The 27,531-nt window shown below is 40.6% G+C and overlaps 1 protein-coding gene across 1 annotated transcript in view; it reads left to right on the forward strand.

Annotated features, from left to right (window-relative positions):
* Positions 1-24,858, forward strand: part of CIMIP6 (ciliary microtubule inner protein 6) — a 38,678-nt gene extending 13,820 nt beyond the window's left edge. The window contains 3 exon segments of the mRNA XM_075536038.1: positions 1,750-1,903; positions 23,467-23,582; positions 24,357-24,858. Coding sequence (XP_075392153.1) covers positions 1,750-1,903; positions 23,467-23,582; positions 24,357-24,614 — 528 coding nt within the window. The 3' untranslated portion in view covers positions 24,615-24,858.
* The last annotated feature ends 2,673 nt before the right edge of the window (positions 24,859-27,531 follow it).

Consider the following 27,531-nt stretch of genomic DNA (forward strand, 5'->3'; position numbering starts at 1 on the left):
ACCAGCTGCTCCTGTGAGTCAGCACTGGCTCGGTGGCAGTGGGTTCTAGTTGGAGCCCTAGGAATGAGCTTGTTGGTGGATTCCTTGGTGACCCTCAGCCAGGTCCCAGCTGCTGTGAGAGCTCAGCCTTCTCTAGCAACCTCCCAACCCCTTGGGGCCCTCCTTTGCTCTGGTCCCTTCTCCCCAGAGAATTAATTCTTCAGACTTCCCAAAGAAGAGGAAACAGTATGTTCACGCAAGAAAATAATGTTTTGAAGGCATGAAGATCAGACAGCACCTGCCTTACACTGGTTCCAAATGTGGCCAAGGGGCCCCCGGGGTGAGGGGCTCTGAGTCAACAGGAAGGTCCCCACCAGCAGACAGCCTGAAAGGAGCAGCCTTGTTCTGTGGGGCCTCCACAGTCTGAAAAATGTGGCCCGAACCCCAAAGCCTGCGCAAAGATGCCACCCTGGACTCGCTAGTCTGGCTGGTGTAGTCATCTATAGGTCAAACCCTCAGCCCAGGGTCAAGGGCGCTGCCCAAAGCAGAGTCTCTCTCTCTCTCTGAAGAGAAAAATAGCCCCACACCTCTCTCTTTAATCTCCTAAGTCTCTTGTGAGCAAATGCTTGTACGGCAAAGGCATGCACAGGTACCTGAGCATCTGTGTGCACTCACACTCTCACTCCCCCGGAACAGCGTGCTCTCGGCACAGGAGCAGTGACCAACAGGCTACACTTTTCTCTTTGGCCTGAAAGTTGGTCCTCCCTGAGGGAGGTCTGTGTCTCCTCAACGGGCGGAGGCTAGTCCCCTCTTCCCTACATTATCAGGCATCTCTCTCAGTTTGCTTTAGCAAAATCCGAATTGGCTAGCTCTTCCTGCCTAGAGCGTGTCCTCCCTTCTTTAAATCCTCCACCTTTCCTTGATTTTTTTCCTCTAAAGACAGGAATGTTTTCAATTTTCAGAAAGCCTTATTTTCTTGTCCTGGGCACATTTCATTTCTTCTATTTCTGATTTTCTTGAAAATCTTCTGTCGACTCAATTAAGATGCACACACACATGCTCACACATACACACATACACACATACACACAGGTGCACACGCATGCACACACTTATCTTTGTGGGTTTGACATGGACTTATCTTTTATAGGTGCCCTTTTAAAAAGCCAAGCTTCTTTGAGAGCTGATGCTGTATGCAGCAGCTAGGCTTCTTACATACCTTTCTTTGGGTATCAGTACAGCCTCATTTATAGTCTCACATTTGTCTAGAATCTATTACAGGCATACAGCCATCCCTTCTGAGTCATATTTTTGAAACAGTTCATTGTGGAATGCAGATGATTCCATTTGTTTGTTTTTGCGAGCGCTCCGCGCTAACGGAAGGGTAGATGATCTCCCCACCCCACCCAGGAGGTGCATCAGGAGAAAGGCCCGGCAGTCTGCCCCCCAAAGATTGAGCATCCTGAGGAGCACAGTGCTGCTCTGACACCGCAGGGTCCCCACGCTCTTACGTGTCACAATTGCCTTTTCTCAAGGTTCCTTACTTGTAAATTATCAATCAGTTCTTTTTATTTAGAAGTTGACAACAATTACCCTCATAAATATATTTGTTCAAGGTATTTTTCTGGGAGATTACAGCTCTGTTTTAGTACTATATTATCCTCCTACGTAGTTCAATCACATTATTATATATCTGCAAATACATAACAAGTAATACATGAAAATGTCCCATAGTATTCAATTTTGTGTTTCCAACTTTTTTCCATAAAGGGAGACTGGTGGTATCATTATAAGGTGCCGGAACATTCCTTTCAACCCCCATATGACACTAAGAGCACCCAGAGGAGTGACTTCCAGATACCAGCATGCCCGTTGGTTTTGCCAGTCAAGCACAGCAGGCTACAAAAACCTTCTTCGGGAATAGGTAGGTAAGGTTAACGCCATTCACCTCTTTTCATGGTCTCAGACTATTTCTCTAGAACATGATGTGTGAGATGTGCTGGCACCTCCACAGAGAATGTCTTCTTTACAGGAATTCGAATCCTGCACCCACTCAGTGCAGACCTTCTTGAGTTTGCTCCATATCCCTTCTGAGGGGAAAGGTTATTTCCAAACATGGCTCATGCAACGAGTGGGTCGTACAGAACACATTAGCTTTCTGCTCCTTGAGGTTGCCCACCCAGAATTTCATGATGTATCATGATGTATCTATCCTCTTAGAACAGCAGGCAGCACTGTGTGAGTCTTTCTTGACTCGAGGAACACTGTTTTACTTGATGTTTACACAGATGCTCAAAAGAGCGACCCTACAGGACAGGGTAGACCGGCCTGGGTAGGTTTCCAGGACTGTTACTCTTAATAGAAGCAGAAAGCTGCTTCTTTCTCTCTCAGAGCCATTGAGTGGTTCAAACAGCCGCCCTTGCCACATAACCACAACACCAACGTGTAGTAAAAGGAAGAAGTGGTCACGCAAGTTTGACAAAAACTAAAATGCAATATAGAACAGGCTTCATGACTACAGAACCTTCAAAACCTTTGTTCTCAACATAAAAACTCACTGCCATCAAGTTGATTCCTGCTCATGGTGACCTCACATAGGGGTTCCGAGGCCATAACTCTTAGAAGGAGCAAATAGCCTTGTCTTTCTTGAGTAGAGCACCAGATGGGTTTGAACTACTGGCCTTTCAGTTAGCAGCCCAAATCATAACTTACCATCCCACCTGGTGTCCTTAATCTGTTCCCAAGCCCAAAGGACATTTAAACAGAATGTAATTGGAGTTCCTTGAGGATGCCCAGTTTTTTTTATGAAAACTGAAGTGTGCAGAACTTTTTGGAGAAGAGTTAGAGAGATGGAAACAATGTTTTCAGAAGTGCATAGATTCTAGAGGGAGAATATATTGAGAAATACTAAAGCTAGTGATGAATAAATTGAAGAATTCTACCGACTTCTCAGTTGGAAACTGATCAAAAACAGCTATAATACATAGGGACTTCTCTGGATGGAACTCAGAGAAATTACTTTTTCTGTGTGAAGAGATGATGGAGAAGCTTAATATTAGCAGCCCAAAGGAGGCAAGGCTGACTGTAAAACAAATAATCAATTGCTCATATGACAGTTCAAGATGAAATTGAAGTAAATTAAAACAAGGTCAAGTCCAATATTGGCCATACGTCCAATACCAGTCTATAAATTCCTCTTCAGACTCACACAACACATGAAGACACTGAATGCAGGAAGATCACAGGCCAGGGAGTAGAAAGTCTTGTGGATCCAGTGGTGAGGGAAGAATCTTGTTGCTGGCATGAGTCTCCACGCTGCTCCTCCAGCCCCAAGGCTCTGGCTCCATCAGCGTAGCTCCATGTGGCTTGTCAATAGCAATGTCTCACAGGGAGACAGCAGAGGTGTGTCTGCCTCCAGTGAGCTAATCATCTCTGTCATACCTCCAAATGAGGTCAACAAGCTACAACCTGATTGACAGGTGAGCCTCCACCCCTTTGCAAGTTGAAAGAATTATGTAACCACCACACACCCATTTGTGTTGCAGAAGTTTGTTATTCATCCTTTAGTTGTTTGCCCTTGTTTTTCTGATTGTCCTTTTGTTGATCTCCAGCTTTATGGCATGATATCCAAAGAGGGACGTCTGAGTGATCTCTGTGTTTGAATTTACTCAGGCTTGACTTGTGTCCCAGCATGTAGTCCATTTTCAAAATTGAGGCTTGTGCACTTGAAAACAATGGGAAATTTTTGTATTTGGATGGAGAGCTTTATAAATGTCTATCAGGTCCAGTCACCTGATTGCAATGCATAGTAATCCTCCTTGCTGAGCTTTTTTCCCAGTGACCTGTCTTTCTCTGATGGTGGTGTGTTAAAGTCACCTACTATTATGATTGTTGAGTCTGTGATTTCTGTTTTCATCTCTTGAATAGTTTGGTGAATTTCATGGGTCTCTTATTAGGTGTGCGTTCATTTATTATGCTCACTGGTTCCTGGTCTACTGATCATCTGAGCATGATATAGTGCCCATCCTGTCTCTTGTTATGATTTGCACCTTGAGGTCAATTTTGTTGGAGATTAGGATTGCAACCCCTACTTTTTTTTTTTAATTGCTGTTTGCCTGGTATATTTTCTTCTAGTCTTTTATTCTTAGTCTATTTTTGTCTGTGAGCTTAAGATGTGGTTCTTGCAGGTAACAGATTGCGAGGTTAAGTTTTCTGAGCCAGTCTGCTAACCTTTGTCTTTTAATGAATGTGTTCAGGCCATTGACATTTAGAGTTATTACCATCATCTGTGGATTCATTGCTGTCATCTCATACCTATTGTGTTGGGCATTTTCCTATCTCCCTTTCTATCAGTGTGTTGTACTTATGTGGGGGCTTCATTTTTGCCTTCTTTTCCCTCTGAGGCAATGTTATCTTAGTCATTGTTCTGTTGCCTTGACTTCTGGGTGGAATTGCACTATATGTCAGTCTCCTGCCTGAGCTTGGTGGATGTTGGTCTTCTGACCACAGTGAGACGGCAAGGGTTTTCCTCAGGGTTGGGTGCTTTATGGTGTATTCTTTGAGTTTTTCCTTGTCCAGGAAGACTCTTACCTCTCTATCTGTCTTAATAGAGAGCTTGGCAGGGTAGAGGAGTCTTACCTTCTCTAATCTGTTGGAGAGGTCCGTTATCTTGTGTTTTGCTTCTGTTACCTCATCCATTAGTTCTTGTATTTCCCTTTGGTACATGAACCTCATCCCCTCCATCGTGGACTTCATCTCTGTTGTCATTGAGTCCTTGTTCTGCATGGCTTCCCTCAGAACTGGCATTGCTCCAAGCAGCACTCTGAAGATTTCTTTTTGTTGCAGACCAATGCCCGTTTCTTCTATGGACATCAGTAGGCTTAGGGCTTCTTCCAATGTTATGTTTTGTTTTTCTTGTTGAGGTTGTTGAGGTATGTTACTGTCTGCATGATGTTTTAGAAGAACTAGGTGTCATGTTCTTGGAAGGCTAAAGGGCCCTGAATTCTCTCTTTTGTGTGACTATTAAGAGTGGTTTCTGGGACTACCCGTGGCCTACTATGGTGGTGGGTCAGGCTGTTGTGTAGGTGAGATGCTGCAGTGAGGCTGGCAACTGTAGGTATGCCACTATACTGGGTTGGGGCGAGCCTGCAGCATTGCCACGGGCCTGGTATGGACTGTCTGACCACAATTTGCAGTCTTTTAAAGACTCTCTGGGGAGCCCAAAACTGGTAGACTTGGACAGTGGCATACCTCGTCTGTGCTCTGAGGCTTAGAGTTGTACCTGCCTTGTCATGTTAATATTATGCTAACATACCAAATCCAGGTTTCTGGCTGCTTACATTCAAAATTGCACAAAGGAACACAGCCTGGAATTGTAAGTGTTAACATTTTTTTTCTTTTCATAATGCACTTGTAGGGTGCTTTGGTATTGGGGCTGTGCTGTCCCCCAGGGAAGGGGGACAAGATTATCTTAGTGGGTTTGGGGCAGACAGGATCTGAATTCTTGCCCAGCTGCACTCCTGGCTCTCTCCTGCACAGCTACGTCATGGGTAAATATCCCAGGGGCTCTTCAATTGTTGCAAATTAGTGACTAAGTATCTATTGTTATCCAGGCTGGCAGGCGTGGAGCTGGGGAGAGGGGGAATGGGGATAACCCACGTATTCACTCAGTTCTTGGCTGGGGAGGGAGGGTGCAAAGCTCAGGGATGTGGGGGGGTGGATGACAGAGAGGAACTCTGGTGTGAAGTCTTATGGCTAGTTCTTAGAGGCTCTTTGCATGCCTAGGATTATAACCACTTTTAGACAGCAGCCTGGGAAATTACTGCATGCTTTGAGTCCCAGACCTTGGGCTCAGGAAGGAGTGGAGGGTGCTGTCTCGCTGATCTGGTGAGGTGTTAGTGGAGCCCGAGGACAGACACAGTTAACTTAGGGTTTCAGTGAGTTCTTGAATTGCTCCAGGGTCCAAAATCGCAGGAGGAGGTCAGAACCAGACTCTTGTACACTGAATCTATTTTAAGCACCCAACCTCCCAACATTGGCCTCCTGGCCTCTTAATTTTCTGATCGAACAACAGGAGCACTGGGCGGGTGATTGTACCTGGATGCCATCTTGACTTCTCCTCTGAATACTTGGTATTTGAACACAAATAATTTGACTTCAGTGCCTGTACTCCTCATGATCAGTACTTTATATTTCCAGAATATTAATAAAAAGAAAGTTTCCCAATATAATACAGGCATTGAAAGCCCTCCCTTCCCAAGGGCTCCACATTGGAAAGAAAAAAAGGACAGGCATTTACACATCATGAAGTTGCAAAACACTAATTGTAAAGAAAGGATTCTAAAAGCTTCCAGAGAGAAAAAGAAAAATAAGTCATCAGCTAGGAAATAAGTCAATTAGGATGGTGCCTGGCTATCAAAAAGAACAGCATTTGGAGTCTGAAAGGCTTGTCTTTAAGTAGACAGCCGTCTAAGTGAAGCATCGACTAAGTCCATATGGTAAAAGCACACTAGCCTATGTGATTCAAGTACTGTAAATCATAAAATCCCAATCTGAAGAAGAGACCAGTATCAGAGCTCAAGTAACAAACACCCATTTGCAGAAGACTGTGGATGACAGTGGAAGGGCAAAATCCACTTGCAGAGTGTGCATACGGATTAAGCTTCCAGCGAATCCCTTCTGACCACAGTCCAGGGATATGGGTAGCCTTGGTATCACAGCAGTTTATGGTACAGTCGACTATGGAAGATGCAGTTAGGTTACAATATAACACCTGATCATTTGATCACTCTTTTAACTCAGGTTAAAGTTGTTCCATTTGTTTAGTATTTTCTGCTTTCATTTTGATTGAGGTTGTGGCAGTTGCACTATCTCCTGTCAAGTTGAGCAAAGGGGTGGAGTCTAGTCTGTCGATCAGTTCATAGCCCATGATGCCTCTGTGTGGGCATAGCCTTCTCCTGAGGATTCTGGGAACTCCTGTCTTCCTCTCTGGAGGCAGGACACACACTGTCCCTTTGAAATATGCCTGTCGACAAGCCACACAGAATTATGCTACTGGAAGAGCCCTGGAGCTGGAGGAGCCACGTGAAGACCCGTGCCCGCACTGAGATACTTCTACTGGAAGACTTTCCATCCACCAGCCTGTGATCTCCCTGCATTCGGCATCATTGCATGTGCTGCGTGAGTCTGAAGAGGACTTTACAGACTTGTATCGGAAATATGGACTAATATCGGTCTTAAGGACTTGATTTGGGATGTTTTATGCATGCATAATTACTTCTTGATATAAAGTTCTCTTTGGATTGGACTGGGATGTTTTATTCATACATAATTGCTTCTTGATATAAAGTTCTCTTTTACACATATATGAATGCCTCTGTATTTGTTTTCTAGTCGACCTGGACTGACACAGAGGTTTTCTTCTGTTTCCTTTAGTCATTGTTGTAGGACAGCGCCTGTACATTTTTATGAAGCGTAGTCTGCTATTTTTTGTGTTGTTGTAGTTTTCTGTGCTTTTGTTGGTACATGCTAGAATCCATGATCAAAAACTAGGTCTCCAGAGCACTACTTGTATGCTTTGTTCTAAGAGTTTTGTGGGTTTTGTCCTTACCTTTAGGTTGGTGATCAATTTCAGTTAAATTTCATTTATTTTGTATGCTACTGGTCCAACTTCATTCTTTGTACTTGGAAGTTCAATTGTTCCTGCATCATTTACTAAAGATACAATTTTATCCCACAAGATGAACTTAGCATCTTTGTCAAAACCAACTAGCTATAGCCATATGGGCAGAATGATCTTGGTAAACACAAATGATATCACCCTTCTTTTTATGTCCTCAAGCTATTTCTCATTGCTTATATTTCAACTTCCTCAGCATTGCCTACATGACCCTATTGATGGAATTTATCTACCGTATTCCTTTTGTTCCTTCTCTCAGTCAACATGGGACTTAAAAGTTCACATAAGCCAGACTAAAGAGATAGGAAATGCTCTTGAATTTCCTGCTTTTTCCCAAGTGGATTCATGTCTGCTGTGCTTTGTGCTATAATTCCATAATTTAATTATATAGCTTATAAGTGAAAACCTGTGTATGGGGAAAATTGCTTCTATAAAGCATCTAAGTTGAATGTTTGGAAAGATTTGATAAAACCATCTGTCACACACAAAAAATACTGTAACTAGAAGTAAATACAATGACTATAAAAGTGAGCTGGGGTGAATTTTTAATGTCCTGAAGAAACTGCACTAATTTTTATTTCACACATTCCATTATATTTTCATTCCTTGTTAAAGAAATGAAAACTGGAAGAATGCATAAGGAGTGTGATGTATGCAAGAAATTGAAAGTGCAATTCCAATTAATGGACATTCTTCAAAGAAAACACCTTGGTCCTTCAATTAAAATTGGTGAATGAGCTGGTTAAAATAAATATCTACATATGATCAATATTTTCTATGACACTTTGTTTTAAAGGATCATTTGAGTAATTAACCAATCAACTTTCACTCCTTTGACATAGGAGTAGTTGCTTCTTCCCTAGTTTACGAAGGTTGATAGAAGAGTAACACAAGATGAGACCAGAGGGGAGGTTTGTGCTAGGGCAGTGGTTCTCAACCTTTCTAAGCCGCGATACTTTCATACAGTTCCTCGTGTGTGGTGACCCCCAACCATAACATTATTTTCGTTGCTACTTCATCACTGTCATTTTGCTACTGTTATGAATCAGGCGACCCCTGTGAAAGGGTCATTCGACACCCCCCCAAAGGGGTCATGACCCACAGGTTGAGAACTGCTGTTCTAGGGTGACCAGGCAAGGGCCTAGGCTTTTCATAAAGTCGTTGTCTGTAGGTCTGTCTTCTTGAGCTAGTCAATTTTCCAAGAGCGAACTCCTCAAACCTCTGCCGAGGTCAGGACAGGACATCTGGGAGTCACACTGCTTCCGTTTCCAGCCCTAACACGCACCACTGCTCCATGTGTCCTGTTTCAGAGAACTCTGCTGCCTTTCATTCCTAAGCCTCCTGGCACATCCTTTCAGGCCCAGTTTCTGTGTGAGTCGCTTTTCTTCAAAATTTCATTGACTATCAATTTCAATATGTATGCAGAGAAAATAATCAGAGAAGCTGAGTTATGTGAAGAAGAAAGTGGCATCAAGACTGGAGGAAGGTTTATTAACAACTTGAAATATGTATATGAACAACTCGGCTTGCTGAAAGTGAGGAGGAATTGCAGCTCTTGCTGATAAAGATCAAGGATGGCAGCCTTCAGTATAGGTTATGAATCAATGTAAAGAGGAACAGAACCTGGACAACTGGACCAATAAGTGACATCATGATAAACAGAAAACATTGAAGTTGTCAAGGATTTTGTCTTGCTTGGATCCATGGTCAATGCTCATGGAGCAGCAGTGAAGAGATCAAATGACTCTTTGCTTGTATCTGCTGCATAAGACCTTTTAAAGTGTTGAAATGCAAGGATGTTACTTGGAGGACTAAGGTGTGGTTGACCCAAGCCATGGTACACGTGTGAAAATTGGACACCGAGTCAGGAAGACCAAATAAGCATCAATGCATTTGAATGGTGGTGCTGGTGGAGAGAGTACCATGGACTGCCAGAAGAACTAACACATTGGTCCTGGAAGAACCCCAACTAGAGTGCTGCTTAAAGGCAAGGATGGCAAGATTTCATCTTGCCTATTTTGGGCATATTGTCCGGAGAGACCAGTCCCTGGAGGAAGATATCATGCTTGGTAAAGTAGAAGGGCAGTGAAATAGAGGACGCCTCTCGTCGAGATGGATTGACACTGTAGATGCAACATTGGCCTCAAACATAAGAACCACTGTGAGCATGACACAGGCCTGGGCAGTGGTTTGATCTTGTGTCCATAGGTGCCAGACCTGCAATGAGATGGCACCCAACCACGACTCTCATTGCCCCCCTTTTCACAAGCACTTAGTTTCTAGTTTTCTGTGGTCTACTCTAGCCAGGGACACTTATCCATCTGCTACCTAGCCCAGTAATTTCTCAGTTCCTCTGCTCTCCTGTGTTTCATTTACCCGTAAGAATGCAAACCCTTTCACTGTTATTTTAGTGGCATTCGGGGAGGGAATGGAGAAAGATCTGCATATTTAATTTGTCATGTTTAACCGTAAATGACAGTGACTTTGTCATCATCACTTACTGCCCCTGGACTTTAATCTCAGTTCAACACTTGTAGCTGTTTGATCCTATGCCTATTACTTAAATCTTACCAGCCCGTTTTACTCAGTTGGTGAAATGGGCATGATAGTAATTGCCTTGCAGAATTGTTTTGAGAAATAAATCAAATAACATGTGAGGTGCCTACCACAGAGTTTGGTAATTCATAGACAACAAAAATGGTTATTATCAGGAGAAAGTTGAGACTCGGCTTTTGTAAAGATTTATAGTCAGAAACTCTAAGATATAGTTCTGCTTTTTCCTGTTAGGGTTGTTATGCACTGTGCTTTTTGGTTTTGCTTATCCTTCTTATTAATCCAGAGGCCTGTAGTACACTGGGTATTAAGTTGGAATGAATATTTAGAAACATGTATGGTGTGTCTAGCTACTCATCTGTCACTTTTTTTTTTTTGGTATTTCTTGCTGACAGGTGTTCTGTTTATGCTGCAGATTTCATGACATGATCACAACAGCAAGTGCCTATGGGTCTCTGTCTTTCTATTCTCTACTATAGCCCCAGGACCTAGTAAACATCTAGACATTTAATCAGAGCTCAATAAGTATGTATGGATTAGTTTAATGAATCATTGCACACCATTTACACATTGTTCCATGGGAGAGAGGTGGGCTGTGGGATCCCATAAAGCTTTTCAGTCTCAGAAACCCGGCATAGGGTCACTATGAGTTGGAATCAACTGAATGGCTATGGGTTTCATTTTATTTTTGGTTTACTTAACAGATGATCTATTTTAAAGTCATAGTATAGTCTATACTAATAAACACAGCACAACGCAGGCCTATCACTCATCCATAGTTTAGACCGTGCTGGGTATTTGAAGCTATCTGTAAGGCCAGCAGCTATACACGGCGGAAAAGAGCTGGCTGGCTCTTCCCAGACAGATTTTAACCTAGAAAACCCCGTGGGCCTGTTGTGCTCTGTCACACTGAGTCAGGGCCAGGTCTTCTATATGCATATGCATGTAACTAAGGAGCCCTGGGGGCACTGTGGGATAAGACTGAACTGTTAGCTATCAACTCCCAGCTGCTTCTCTGGCGAAAGATGAGGGAGGCTATGTATTCATGTAAAGATTTTCAAAGGCTTGGAATGGCAGTGGGATTTTTTTTAATGCATATCAATATGGGAAAATGTGTGTGCAAACATGCATTCATACCAATTAAGAGTCCTTGCAAAAAAACAAAACAAAAAACAACAACAACAAAAAAACGAGTCATCACATAGCCACTCTGTTCCATCAGCTCACTTAATTACGCCTAGTCTTTGGCATTTCAGCAATGCTATCTTGTGTTGACAATGAAAGTGCCTTTATGTCTGGTACCACCACACAATTTCCTGGCTGCCATCCACAGTCCATTCAACAAATGTCTGTTTCATATCTTGGTTCTGTAGAAATAAGTGTTCACTTTTCATTTTATAAAATGAAACCTTACAAATTGTAGAGGCCGATTTAAAGCATGATGTGCATAGTCATATGTAATTTTGCCCATCAACTACTTTATTGTTTAACATTATTTTGAGTGACACTTTCGGATACAGTGGTAAAAACTAGTTTTCTCAAGTAATTTTGAGTTTGTGTGGCTGCTTTTACCCCAAAGTGCAACATAGCAATGATTTCTAGTTATAACTATGCTCATTTGTTTCTGTATTTTTTAATTTGCACTTTTTACATTAATGATTTTTATATGATATCAAAACACTTGAAAAGCGTGGAGTTTCTAAGAGGAAATTGTTACCATTGGATGTTTTCAGCAAGCAGGACTAGAAAGTTAATTGAGAACATTTCTCAAAGTAAGTCTACTACGTTCCCACCAATATAGAGAGTAAGTTGTGAATTGAATAAATCCTGGCTTTATTGATAAAATAAAGATGGCTAGATATCAACTTGTTTGGTGGGTACTTGTTTAGAAAATTCTTATTTTAATTAGATCAAGTATCCAAGAAACAGAGAGTGGATTTCCAAACATTCTTCAAGAACTTTCCCTCCTTTCTTTCTTTATTTAGCATTTCTCATTTAACAAGACCTCTTTCAAGTAATTAATTTTAGTCCAATCTGGATTCTTAAGTAAAGCACTCACTAAGAACTTGAATGTCTTCTCTGGTGTTCCATACAGAGATGTGGTTTGCTCTGTGGACTTCCTTAAATTTTTCATATATTTGCATAAGCGAACATAATGGTTACATCTAATTTTAATAGATATGAACTCTGGGTGAGGAATTTTCATCTGTAATAGCTGAGATTACCTTTCATCGCCCTGGAAGAAGCGAGTCGTTTTTTAAGTTATTATTTTTAAGATTCTAGGACATTCTAGGTCACTGTTTCAGAGATTCATTCTGGTATCCTCTGCCTTCAAGCAAGAAGCACCCGATATCCGCAGTGATTTCCTTTGTCCTGTGGCCTCTTTTGAATCCAACTTGAGTAGCTGATAATCCCTGGCAGTATAAGATGATCTTCAACAGAACGTTGCTTTCACATAACATTAGCCATATTGCCTGAAGATTTCCACATTCTGTTGGGTCATTTTTCTGTGGAATGGGCACATAAGGATCACATCCAGTGGTTAGCCAGGCAGCTAGCTGTCTTCCAGATTTATCGGTACAAACAAGTGAGTGCTTGTAGTGCTGCTTCAATTTTTGAAACATTTCCATTGGTCTTCCATCAGTTTCAGGAAACTTACTTTTCTCTAGTGCCTTCAGTGTAGCTTGAATTTCCTTCAGTATAATCAGTTCTTGACCTTATGCTACCTCATGCTACCTCCTGAAATGGTTGAGTGTCAACTGATTTTCTTTTTTTGTACAGTCACTGTGTGTTCCTTCCGTCTTTTAAAATGTATTAAGACTTGGTTGGAGCCTAACATATGGTCTATTCTGGAGAATGTTTCATGTGTTCTGGTAAGTAATGCTTATTGTGTTGTGACTGGATGGAGTATTCTAAGGGGTCAGGTTGAGTAACTGGGTTGTAACTGGGGTATTGTTTCCTATGTGCACTTACTGACTTTCTTTCCACCTGTTCTGGCTTCCTGAGGAGTGGTGTTGTGAAGTCCCCCACAATTATTGTCGTATTCTATTTCTCTCGTTAACATTCTAAGAATTTTATTGACATATTTTGAGGGTCTTTCTTTAAGTACCTAACAGATGGTTATATCTTTTTGTTCAATTGTCCCATTTATCACTATTCAATGCCTTCCTTTGTCTCTCATGATGGATTTTGTCTCTCATGATTAATGTTGCCACTCCTGAAAATTTAGATCGCTATTAGCTTGATATGTTTTATTCCAACTTTTGATTTTGGGTCTATTTTTTGTCTTTGTGTCTGATGTGTTTTTTGTAAGCAGTATATTGGTGGGTCTTGTTCTCTTGTCTTTTCTGCTCTCTGCCTCTTGACTGGTGCATTTGATTCATTTACATTCAGTGTAATAATTGGTAAGTGTAGATTTATTATTGTCACTTTGCTAGTTTCTTTGTTCCTCATAACTTTCCATGCTGAGTTCAGTTTTTGAGTTTTCTAGGCATTTTTCAAACAATGTCTTGTTGATTCTTTCTATTGTTTTACTGTTTGATTTATTTCTATTTTAATCTTTATTGGTTCTTTTCTTCTGATGCCTGTAGGCTTACTTTGATGTTCTTTTTAATTGTTGGAGATGTTAAGATGCTGATTTTGGTTCTCATTTTTGATGAGTGCATTGATTGCTGGGAATTATCCTCTGACCACTTCTTTAGCTGTCTTCCAAAGATCTGATATGGTGTGTTTCTGTTCTCATTTGCTGCAAGAAATTAATTTTTTTCTTTTATTATCCAGTAGTTTTTAAGCAGGGTGTTATTCTATCTCCATGTGTTTTCCTTGATGTTCCTATTCTTTATTTCTAATTTTATAGCATTGTAGTCTGAGAAGATGCTTAGTAATATCTCAATGTTTTAAATTTTATTGAGGCTTGCTTTGTGGCCCTATACTTGGACTATAACAGAGGATGGCCCCTGTGCACTAGAAAAGAATGTATATTGTGTGGTGGTTGGGTGTCATGGTCAGTAGATGTCTACTAGGTCAATTTGGTTGCTTGTGCTGTTCATTCTTTGCCTTGGCCAAGTTTATTTCTGGTTGTTCTATCCATCATTAAAAGGATAAATATCCTACTGTTATTATAGAGTTATCTACTTCTCTCTTCAAGTCTATAGACATGTATATTAATTAATGTAAATTGAAGGTCTTTCATTGTTTGCATAGACATTTATTATGGTTATTATTTCTTGTTCAATTGACACTTTAATCATTATATAATGGCTTCCTTTATCTCTTATGCTGGATTTTACCCTAAAATTTATTTTACCAGAAATTAATACTGTGTATTTTGCTCTTTTTTGATTTCCATTATTTTGATTTTTTTGCCTTCTGTTTGATTTTTAGTCTATTTTTTCTTTGTATCTATGGTATATCTTTTGTAGACAATATGTTATGGGTCCTGCTTACTTAGCCATCCTGCTACTTTATGTCTCTTGACTCAGCATTTAATACATTTGCATTTTGTGTCATTATTGATAGGTATGAATTTACTACTGTCATTTTGTTGTGTGTGTTGTGTGTATGTGTGTGTGGTGGTGCTGGTTTCTTTATTCTACACATAGTTTTCTATATTGAATTAATTTTGTTTGTGAATTTTGCTGTCATTTTTCCCTTGCTGTTGTTTTAGTGTTTACTAAAATTTTAGGACTTTCCTCTTTTTATTCTGATGAGATTTATTCATTTCCTTTAAAGTTACCCTGTGTGATAGGGAAGTTTATTGTGCAACCTGGCCAACAGGAACATGTGGGATTAATCAGGCCACAGTTTGATTAGAGGGCAGGGAGATAAAGGATCTGCAAGGCCTTCCCCTCTCACTCTTGGTTTCTGGTGATGGGAGTGTGCTGGATCATGTGTGCGGATGCTGCTGGAGCTAGTTCTCTGCCTCAACCTGTGAGCTACACTACCTGTGGACTAGGCAATTCCAATTCGTGGATCTTGTCGCTAGAGCTTGAGGATCCTTAAAGACCTGCTTTGCTACACTGCTGGTTCATACATTGCTTGAGCTTGAGGCTGGTGGATTCAATGACCTTGCATTGCTTACATTTGATATCCCATCTGGGCCTGCTTCACTAAGCTCCCAAGCTATACCGGCTGTTGCTGACCCACCCTGCTGCCTGCTGCCTGTGGGCAGACTCTGCTTTCCTTGCCCCAGGGAGGACTTTGCTGTCTGCTTCCTTCACCTTGGACCAAGCAGCCCACATGAGTTGAAGGACTTCTAGTATATCAACTATTCCACAAGAGTGAGTTGAACTGAATCCTCTTTACTGCTGTGTGGACTATTTAGCTGTTACATTCCTTCTCGCTGTATAAATATATATATAAAATCATAAGTGTCCTGGTTTCATTTCTCTAGAGAACCCTGCCTAACACACCCTGTGATTTATTCATCTCTTCCCAAGTTTAGACCGCACATTCTCTCTTAAAATCGACTAGACTTCCCCTCCATATGAACTCTGTAGCTATACTGTTCTCTTTCTTTCCTTTGTCATCATTGCAAATTGCTGTCTCAGATTCCCTAATTTCAGTCTCGTAGGTTTGTTTCACGTTGGGTATGATGACATCCCTGGATTGGCAGCTGGTTGGTTTTGTCATAGATATTATTCTCAGGTTTTTGTCTACAGTTGTTGGATCTCTGTCCAAAACAACAACAGCAAAACATTCCCCTTAGTGTTTTCTTGTAAGGTTGGTCTGTTTTTACAAATTCTTTAATTGCTGTTTATCTGGGAATGTCCTAATTTCACCATTATAATTACGGGACAATTTTGTTGGATATTTGATTCCTGGTTGGCAATTTATATTCTTTCGGGGTTTTATATATGTCATACCATTTCCTTGTGGAGACATCCCAAGCTTCTCTCAGGATTCTTTTATCTTTGGTTTTGGAAAGTTTGATTATGTTGTAGTGATTTTCTTTCTTATGAGTCTATATGTTTAAGGTTCATTCAGGCCTGGAATGTATATTCTCTCATCTCATGATGTTAGGTAAGTTTTATTCCAACAAATCTTCAATGATTTTCTCTATCCTTTTTGTCTTTTCTACCTGTTATGCCAGGGATGGCAAACAGGATGGCAATGTGTTGCCTTTGTCATGAAAGAGAACATTCCAAGCTCCCTCTTGAAGCACCGTGCTGTCTGTGATAGGATAATATGTCCAGCTAGCACAACTATTCTTCAAAGGGAGACCTTAAAGAATTCTACCAATTTCTTCAGTCTGAAACTGGGCAAACATAATCAAGATGTATTGATAATTATTGAAAATTGGAATGTGAAAGTTTAAAACAAGAACATCTCCCTGGAAAATGTGACCTTGGTGATAGAAATGAAGTTAGAGATCTCATGATAGAATTTTGCAAGACCAGAACCACCTTAATTGCAGACATATTTTCAAGAACATAAATGACAACCATCCACATAGACCTCATCAAATAGAGAAGCGCAATATCATCAGCCAAAATGAGCTTAGGGACCAATTGTGGAACCAACCATCGATTGCTCATATAAGTTTAGGTTAAAGTTAAAAAAAAATTAAAACAAGTCCATGAGAACCAAAATAGAGCCTTGTGTGTGTCCCACTTGAATTTTAGGAACTTCTCAAGAACTGCTTTGATGCATGGAATACTCAGGACAGAGCTGGAAAGCTGTGGAATGACATCAAGAACATCACACATGAAGAAAGCAAAATGCAATTTAAAAGACAAGAAATTAAGAGAAGACCAAAGTATATGCCATTAAAGATCCTGAAACTTCCTTATGAACCTAGAGCAACTAAAGCATATTGAAGAAATACTGAAGTAAAAGAACTAAACAGAAAATTTCAAAAGGCAACTCAAGAAGACAAAGGAAATAATTATAATGAAATATGCCAAGATCCGGAGTTAGCGTGCTGTTTTGGCAGAGTTTTCTAGAGAAACAAAACCAGGATACTCTTATATGTGCAAGAAAGAAATTTATATCAAGAAAGATGCATATATCAATAAAGCAGCCCATACCTCTGAGGGGGCAAGCCAAATTCAACTCCATCTGTGGGTAAGATACTGGAAACATTTCCCTGTTCATACAGCTGCTAACTGATGAGCCCTGAACTGATGAAGCAAGAGGTGGGAGGGAAGCCAATGGAGATAGTCAAGTGGATCCAAAGCAGGGAACGTGGCAGGTCTGCAACATTTCCCAGGTTGGGTAGGTCACGTGGTTGGTAAGCCAGCCCATGTCACTCAGAGCCAGATGCAGGGTCCAGACCAGCAGGAATATCAGGAGGCAGAGGAGGGTTCTTCACATCCTCGCTATAGATCTCAAATAGGCTACATCCTCAGGGAGACATCATCTAGCTGTGACCTGGGTCAGAAATTGCCAAGTTGACACAAAACCTATCACAACATGTTAAGCATATCTCATGCTGAAAGAACTAAAGGAAAAAAATCAAATTTTAATATTAAATGATTATGTAGGTAAAAACAATGAAATTTTACAGAGAAGATGATGGAAAGACTTCTCAGAATCACTGTACTAAAAAGAACTGGTTGCCACTCAACCATTTCAAAAGGTAACATGAGCAATCACTGGTGGAGCTGAAGAGAGAAGTGCACGCAGCACTGAAGGCATTAGCCGGAAACCAAGGCTCCAGGAATTGGTTGATTACCAACTAAAATATTTTGATAAGCTGATCAAGCACTGAAGGACTTACTCATCCATGTCAAGAAATTTGGAAATTAGGGAAGGGGGAGCGGGGAGGGAGGGGAAAAAACGAGCTGATGCCAGGGGCTTAGGTGGAGAGAAAATGTTTTGAGAATGATGAGGGCAAAGAATGTACGGATGAGCTTTATACAATTGATGAAACACAGGCAATGATGCTAAATGCAGGAAGATCACAGGCCAGTGGGTAGAAGGCCTTGTGGATCCAGTGGCAGTGGAGGCATCTCAGCGCTGACAGGGGTCTCCCTGTGGCATTTTCAGCTCAGGGCTCTTGTGTAGCTCCATGTGTCTTGTCAGCAAGCATGTCTCACAGGGTGTGAATTTGTGTCCTGACACCAGCGAACTATTTATCTCCTTAGCACCTCCAAATGAGGTCATCAAGCTGCAACCTGAGTGACAGGCTACACCCCACCCCTTCACTCTTAAGTCTCAAATTGACAACAGATTATGTAACTACCACATGGATCAATAGGTAACATTATGATAAATGGAAAAAGGATCGGAGTTGTCAAGTATTTGTTTGATTGGTATCTACAGTTACCACTCCTGGAAGCAGAAATCAAGAAATTAAATGATGTGTTTCATTGGGCAAATCTGCTGTGCAGGGCCTCTTTAAAGGGTTAGCGACAAAGATATCATTTTGAGGACTCAGGTGCACCTGACCTGAACCATGGTATTTTACACTGTCTTGTATAAATGTGAAAGAAGGACAATTAATAAGGAAACCATAGAACAATTGAAGCATTTGAATTATGATGTTGGTGAAGAATATTGAAAATACCATGGCCTACGAGAAGATTCAAATAAAAAATCTAACTTTAAGAAAGTATCACCCGTAGCAGCAAGGATAGTGAGCAAAGGATCAGTGCCTGTAGGAGGACATTGATTCCTGCTAAACAGTGAGTCAGTAAAGAAGAGGAAGACCTTCGATGACACAGATGGACACCATGGCTACAACCATGGGCTCAAACCTTCCAACAGTTGTGAGGATGGGACAGCACTGGGCAACATTTCATTCTTTTTGTACATAGTTTCCCTATAAATTAGGACCTACTCAACGGCACCTAACAACAACAATAAACCAGTTACAAATCAGGTTCAGAAATGTTGAGGATACAGTTTTTTTGCTTACAAGACTTCTCAGCCAGGTAGGCAGTATATCTCTCTGTCTTCAACTTCTCAGCTATGTGGCAATTTGATTTCTGCTCTATTTGGGCAACTGTTACAAAGCTCTTTGAATGCTGGTTAATGCCTAAAAGGAACTGCATTTTGAAATTCAGCCTCTTGCTCATAACAATTTTGAGAATGGTGCAGTGTCAGATAGTGTTTCATTTTGTTATACATAGGATCGTGATAAGTTGGAATCACATCAATGAAATCTAACTAACAGCTGGTTAGAGAGCAACGTTGATACTTATTAACACTTTGAAGAAATATTCTTTTGACTTTTGAATTCTTTTGATCAAATCTTTAGGTAATCCAATTGTTAATTCTTTGAGAGTAATCTGCTGCAGTGACATATTTTTAATGTTCATGGAGGCACTTTTTATATAATAATTTACAATTATCTATGATATAAAAATGTACCAGTTTTAATTTTATACATAAAAAACATTTTCTTTTCTTAAGCTTTTAATTTTAAATACCATATGAAATAAAAATTGTAACTTTCACTTATTTTATGTGCATTTAATTCAAATGAATACACCTGAGCAATGCCTTATTTGCAAATAAGCTCAATTACATCCACCAACATCTTAAACTACAACTCCATTGATTTATTTACATTCTGTGTACATGATGAGGAAAACTGAAAACTTTATGAATCAAACCTTCCCAACCTCTTGAGCAATTCTTTTAAATCTAATAAACTATATAGACTAAGCTCAGTTATCTTTAATATTCTTAAACTGTTTATAAACATATTCATATTTTCCCAAAATTATCAACTCAATACTAGCAAACTATGATCATATTTGTTTCTGTTATAACATATAAAATAACAAATCCAAGCTATTTTATTTATCTGACCTCTATTTTTAACTTCATTCTTTCCCAGGAAGGTTTGGGTTGAGATATAGAGATGATAAAGTAAATAAAATCAAACCTTCCCAGGAAGGTTTGTTTTAGATCTATTTATAGTCATGTAAATATTCTAGTTTGCTAGACTATTGGTTTTAAAATTTAGCAGAGTTAGTTTTCGGAGGAAGCTCATTTTGGAAGCCCTTGTGTTTCCATTGCCCCTGGTGTCTGCCCCTGAATGTTTTCACGGTGCAAACGCCCCGGCCAACCCACCGCTCTCTCAGGGTTGCTCTCAGTGTCCCTCCACAGAATGGAAATTCTAAATTTGGATGTCATAAAGTTTGTCAACTTTTCACATTATGATTTGTGCTTTCCAGGTATTGATTCAAATTTTTTTTTCTATTCTTAGGTCCCAAAATATTCTTCTACACTTGCTCCTCTTGATTTTATAATTTCATCTTTCATAATTAGGTCTTTGATCCCAGAACACACCCTTACATGGCATATTAACAAGGAATCTACTTAGTTGTAGTTGTTTTCCATCAAGTGACCAGTTTTCTGAACCATTTGCTAAACAATCCGCACTATCCTCATGGATTTGCTGAAGTTTCTTGGTTGTATTTTGAGGTGTCCATTAGAGTTTGAAATCAAAAGCATGGGTTGTGGAAGTCTGCTATTTACAGTGAAACTCTGATTCCATCTTGAGTCTCAACAACTGAATTTAGTCTCTGTCAAGCTCATTCTGACCACTTGGGAGCAATATAGAAACCTTTGCCCTCAAGGAGAGTTTGTCTGAAAGTGAATGTTTCTGAGCCAGCTCCTTGAAAGCAGGGTGGTGAGGTATTGTCTTACATACTTTGGACACGTGACCAGGAAAAACCAGTCCCTGATAAAGTAGAAGGGCAGGGAAAAAGAGGAAGGTCCTTGAGGAGGTAGACTGACACAGTGGCTTCAACCATGAGTTCAAATAGAGCAACAATCGTAAGGATGGCGCAGTTCCGGGAATTTATTCATAAGATTGCTATGAGTCGGTACGAGCCTCAAGGTACTGTGTTAGTCTGGGTAGACTAGAGAAACAAATCCACATAAACGCATATATAGGAGAGTTTTATGTAAAAGGTAAGTGTACATTAAGAAAGCATCCCTACCCAGTCCAGTGCAAACCCATAAGCCCGACATTAACCCATATGTCCGACACCAATCTACAAAGTCCTCCTCAAACTTGCAAAACACATGCAATGACACCAAATGCAGGAAAAAAGCCGAATCAGTGAGTGTGTAAGCATCTCAACACTGGCAGGGGTCTCAGACCATGTGGCTTCTCCAGCACCCAGGGCTGCATCAGGGTGGGTCCATGTGGCTTCTCCTCAAGGATGTCTCACAGGAAGTGAGCCTGGCCAGCTGAGGCAGAGACCTAGCTAAGGCAGCTGCACACTGGTCTGGCCATCAGAGGACAAGAGACCAGAGAACAAGAAAGGCGTGTTTATTGGCCAGGTTGGCACAATGCACCTTAACTGTCTCAGGCACCTAACAATAATAACAATGCCAGGACAGGGAGAGAGAGTCTTGCCCTCAGGGGATTGCCTGGGCATACCCTCCGTGGAAGTTTGTAGGCAGACCACATAATCCTGTGTTAGACGCAAACCACGGAAAAGCCAACCTCCATCCCACATTTATAGGCCCACCTGGGACAGTGATGAATTGATCTGCTGTCATTCAGGACTTTGTGACAATTTCCTTTTCATATATAATTGGTCATAAGGCTGTGAATCCTTTGGACACCATTATGGCCTTCTGCTGATGTCCTCGACAATCCTGTTTATTTGTCTTGTCTCTGGCCTATTTAAGCCTTCATTGAATTTACAGTCATGTTTCTCCTAGAACAAACAGCTCTGGTTACACTGCAGGATGTGTTGGGCTAACATCTGTGATAGGTTATTTGTGCCAACGTGGTTCCTGTGGGAACCTGTGGGTGGAGTTTAGCCTGTCAATCAGGTCGCAGCTTGATTTGAGGGCAACTAAGATAAACGACTTGAGATAAATGGTTCGCTGGAGGCCGGCCCCTTTCTCTCTGCTTCACCTTCCTGTTGGCAAACCACATGAAGCCCGTTGAGCACTGGAGATGTTTCCACCACCACTGGATCCAAAAGACTTTGCACCCACTGCCTAATGATCTTTCTGCATTCTGCATCATTGCAAGTGCTGCATGAGTCTGAAGAGGGATTATTGGATTTGTATCAGACTTATAGATTAACATTGGATTTATGGACTTGATCTGAACTGGGCTGGGGTGTTTTCTTAATATAGAATTTTTTATATAAAGCTCTTTCTGATATATATATATATATATATATATATATATGAATGTCTCTGAATTTGTTTATCTAGTTTATCCAGCATAATACAATCTGTAAGGTCAGAGACTCAAATCTATCAGTTCTATGGGGAAAAGGCTATCTGTTCCCATCAGGCATTCTAACCTGAGAGAGCCTCTGTAGGGTGGCTATGAGTTGGAATGGACTCACGGGCAGAGAGTTGCCTGGTGTGTGAACGAGTCTCTCTCGGAACTCTCTGTTACTGTTCTGACCTGGGAGCGCACTCGCTCTGTTTTATTTTGTATTTTTAGCTTGTCTTACTCCCCTATAAGGACATTTTCTATTTCCTTCTCTTCCTTTTCAGACTTGACCTCTCTATTTAGGGACCTTTGTTTTTTCCTTTTAGCTTTTAATTTATTTTCACATTCCAGAAAATAAATCCATAAGTTTGCATTCACGTTTTAGATTAATTTAGAGAAGTGTCATTTTTCTTGATAACATACTTTTTGTTTCTAGCCAAGAATATGAAATGCCTCTTTATTCAGTATGCCTTTATTATTTAAATTTTTATTATATAAAATTTTATTATACAAAGACACAGTTTAATATCTTTAAGAGAGTTTAAAATCTTGCTCTAAGGAGGTTGTGCTGTCCCTAAAAGATTGGTTGGTGTCTGTGTAAGAAGCAGATCTGCGCGGCATGTTCTGAAACTATTATTGCGCTACTATCAGTCTTTTAAGCCAGTCCTATTTCCACCGTGGGTTGGATTTGGGCATGTTGATTTGGTTCCTTTCCTTTCATGCAGAAAGAGGATGGTGAATCCATTAGACAAGGGGCTTCAAAAAGCTCATGGAAAACTGGAATTTAAGGATTATGGAATTTGTCCACGAATGTTTGAAGTTCCTTTGTGTTTATTCTTTTAGATACAGATAAGTAACCTTACTGGGAGGAAGATGAGGCTTTCTACTCTCAGAGGGATTTACAGTCTTAGAAACGCACTGGGGAAGTGCTACCCTACTGACTAGGGTGGTCATGCTTCAGGATTGACTTGATGGTGGCCGGAGGAATAACCTTACTGGCCTAAAGAACGCTGTTTCATTAGCATTTTTAAGAAAGTATGAATATTTTGATTATATTTCCATTTGCAAACATCAGTTTTGTTTTGACTGCACAATATATATATTTTTTTAGTTCCACTTGCCTCTCCTGATGTATCAGCAGAACTCCAAAGCAAGTTTATAGAGCGCATCTCTTTCATACATCAATACGATGCCAGGAAAGCTCCCAATGAGCCCCTCCGCGGGAAGGTGAGAACACGTTTCATATGAATCATTTATCATTTTAGGAAATCTATGGGTAAACTCAAGTTATGTTCATTTTTCCAAAATGGTTATTGGTAGCCTAGAATCTTAGCTACATGCCAAAGTGAAAACTAAGGAGGGATGTCATACTTTCAAATCACAGTCTTTGTAATTTAGCTTACTTAAATTATTGAATTCATGCACTCGAGGTCATGTCACGCAGCTTGATAAACACTCTGTTCTGCTGAGTGAGTGCATGGGGGCAGAGACATGAAAGGCTTACAGAGCCAAGTAGAAGCACAGACAATCAGCTACTGCGTTTCCCCCCAGTCACGGGTGATTGTTTTCCTGTTTCACTTTAATGAATCTTTTTGCTAAAACTAATCAGTAGTTGGGATGCAATCATATATCCATAGGACCATAAATGGTCATTTCTGTTTTGCCCCTAGCAACCTATGGAGCACGAAATGAAAGTTGGTATGAATAGTCTTACACAACTCAAGAGATAGATAAGTTGAATCCAGGAAATAAGATGTTTTTCCTCTGGCTTCCCCTTCTCTGCCCATTTTGTGTTACACCCTGTTTTGTCAAGTGTTTGAAAAGCTCCTCAGCCAGTTACTATCTGCTGTGAGATGGGGGCTAAGCTGACAGCCAGCGGAGAGACAGGGAAATGAGGGCCTGCCTCGCCAGAGCTTGAGCTAATGCATGGACTCAGTTCCTAGCTGCATCTTCCAACCGCTGGTGTGCCCTGGTTAACATCAACTTTGTTTTCCTTTCCAGCGACATGGGGCTTTTGTGCAGACAGAGATAAAACCAGGGAGTAGGCTAATCATTCCTACGGGAACAGAGGTATTGCTGGAGGCTCCAGGGCCATGCTCATCCTAACAGTCCAAAAAAACAGAGAAAGGAAACTCAGCGGAAAGCCAAATGATCTCATCCAGTCTCTGTCGACAAAATTCCCAAGAGCTGTTAGAAACTAAAGCTCACTTATCAGAAACAACGTCAGAAGCAATCAAAAGCACACCGCAAAGGCCTTGAGAGAAAGAGATCTCAGGCATCTTTCAATCAACTGCAATAGGTGTTCTTCTGACCAGGCAGGAGCCTTTATAGCCACGAATTTAAAAATCAAGATAAATTAGCTTCTTCAGATAAAAACAGATTCCCTGGGATGGAGAGAGAGTTCAGAATCTCCACACAGGCCATTGCATTTGCTTTCTGACCAACAACTCCAGATCCTACAATTTCTACAAGTGGGGGCGGAAAAAGAGCGCTGCAACACACCAGTCCCTGCGGAGTGGCCTCCAGTGAGCTTGGGGTCATGCAGGGTCATTCTATGCCCTGTCACTTAATAGCAAATAATGAACATCATTGATGAATACTGCGAAAACTTTAGAGGAAAGGCCATTTTGCAACGTTGGAATAAAATTTTTGGCAAGACCACCTATGAGCTGTATGACTTTGGGTAAGTTATTTAACTTCTCTAACTTCAATTTCCTCATCTGACAAACATTTAGTAGAATATAAAAAATGAGAGTGCTATTATTGCAGTTACATATTGAGGATTTAAGTTCTTGAAACATAATAGATTAAGGCTAATTGAGGATTCTTCCCATTACAATTACCTGGATATTTCTGAAACAAAATATATCTTTACTTGTCAACCCTACCACCTTTATATTTTCACTTTTATTGTCATTTAATTCACATGTCACACAATAGAATATCAAGAAGAGTTGTACAAATTATCACCACAATCAGTTTTAGTACATTTTCTTTATTTTAAAATATTTAATCATTTTATCGGGGGCTCTTACTGTTCTTATCACAATCTACCCGTCCATTGTGTCAAGCACATTTGTACATATGTTGCCATCATCCTTTCAAAACATTTTCTTTCCACTTGAGCCCTTGGGATCAGCTGCTCATTTTTCCTCCCTCCTCCACCCTCTCTCCCTCATTAACCCTTGATAATTTATGAATTATTATTTTCATATCTTACACCGACCGCTGCTTTTTAAAAAAAATCCTTTTACTGGGGGTTCATACAGCTCATATCACAATCCATACATCCATCCATTGTGTCAAGCACATTTGTACATATGTTGCCACCATCATTTTCAAAACATTTTCTTTCTACTAGAGCCCTTGGTATTAGCTCCTCATTTCTTCCCCTCCCTCCCTCATTCTCCCTGCTTCATGAACTCTTGATAATTTAGAAATTAGTATTATTTTTTTATGTCTTACACTGACCAATGTCTCCCTTCACCCACTTTTCTCTTGTCCATCCCCCTGGGAGGGGAGTTATATGTTGATCATTGTGATTGGTCCCCCTATCTCCCCACACCTTCCCCTTCCCCTCCTGGTATCACTATTCTCATTATTGGCCCTAAAGGGGTTATCTGTCCTGGATTCCCTGTGTTTCCAGCTCTTATCTCTACCCGTGTACATGCTCTGGTCTAGCTGGATTTGTAAAGTAGAATTGGGGTCATGATAGTGGGGTGGGAGGAAGCATCGAAAAACTAGATATTTCTTTTTATTTGAGAAGTTGTAATTTGATTGGTGCTATATCGCACCCTGACTGGCTCCTCTCTTCCTTGTGCTCCTTCTGTAAGGGCTGTACAATTGTCTACAGATGGACGCTGGGTCTCCACTCCTCACTCCCCCTCATTCACATTGATAGGATTTTTTGTTCTGGGTCTTTGATGCCTGATACCTGTCCCATCAATGGATTACACAGGCTGGTGTACTACTTCCATGTGCACTTTGTTGCTTCTCAACTAGATGTCTGCTTGTTTATCTTCAAGCCTTTAAGACCCCAGACTTAGCACATTTTCTTCATTCTTGTCCTCTTCTGTATTAGCTCCCCATTTGCCTCCTGCTCTCTCCTGTTGTACTCCCAAGGAGCCATTAATCCAGTACTGCCTCTATAGACTTACCTATCCTGGACTTCATAGATAGAAGAACATTAAAAACAAAACTAATAACAATAACAAAGTAAAACAGAGAAAACCCTCAATCTAAAAGAAAGCAAAAATAATAAAAACCAGAACAAACTAAAATGGATCATAAGGGAGAGCAAACAATGGGATGCTAAGTTGCATTCACAACAATCCACTTTAATGCGTTCTGCATGTTAGCAATGCTGTTCATGTCTCTGATGTCCACGGTCAGAGTGGATTCACTACGGGCTTCATCCCCACGTAGTTCCCTTTTACTTGTTTTTGTTTTTCAACTACAAAATCTTTTAAATGGGTCAAAAATGAGATCAAGTGATAAGATATTACATGTTAACCTGAGTACATCTGCCTTTATTGACTTTTCAGCGCTCTCTGTCTGATAACGAGTATTTGCATCCCTCAGCTATAATCATAAGGGGTTCACTGTCGGCTTAATCCATGTGTGGACCCTGCAAACGAGTGTTGGGATTCAACTGTCTTCCATAGCCTTCTGCAACCCAGGTGTTCATAATTTAAACTCTAACATCATTCCCACCTTTGGATTTAGATTATATTATTTACAATCCTTGGATCACACAGACTGGAATACTTCTTTCATGTGGACTTAGTTGACACCTCCTTTGAAAGCAAGCCTTTAAGATCCTAGATATTTTTATTTTTAGCCAGGCACCATCTAGTCTCTTCACCAAACTTTGCTATAGCAGCCACAATCTTCAGTGATCATTTCACAAAGACCATCTTAGATTGGGCTAGAATTGCGTGCAAGCCCCTAATTCATTCATAAGTCTGTCATTTATATGTGTCTCTGGTTCATCATTATCGTTTTATGTTAGAAAACATTTATCATCTCCTTAGGGCATCACATCCACTGCTATCAAGCCAATGCTGACTCATAGGGACCCCATAGGTGCCTCTGTCGATCTGCAAGCCTGTAAATCTACACAGGAGAAGAAAGTTTCATCCTTCCCCAACAGAGCTGGCTGGTGGTTTTGAACTGC

This window comes from Tenrec ecaudatus, chromosome 17, assembly GCF_050624435.1.
Source record: "Tenrec ecaudatus isolate mTenEca1 chromosome 17, mTenEca1.hap1, whole genome shotgun sequence".
Classification (NCBI taxonomy): domain Eukaryota; kingdom Metazoa; phylum Chordata; class Mammalia; order Afrosoricida; family Tenrecidae; genus Tenrec; species Tenrec ecaudatus.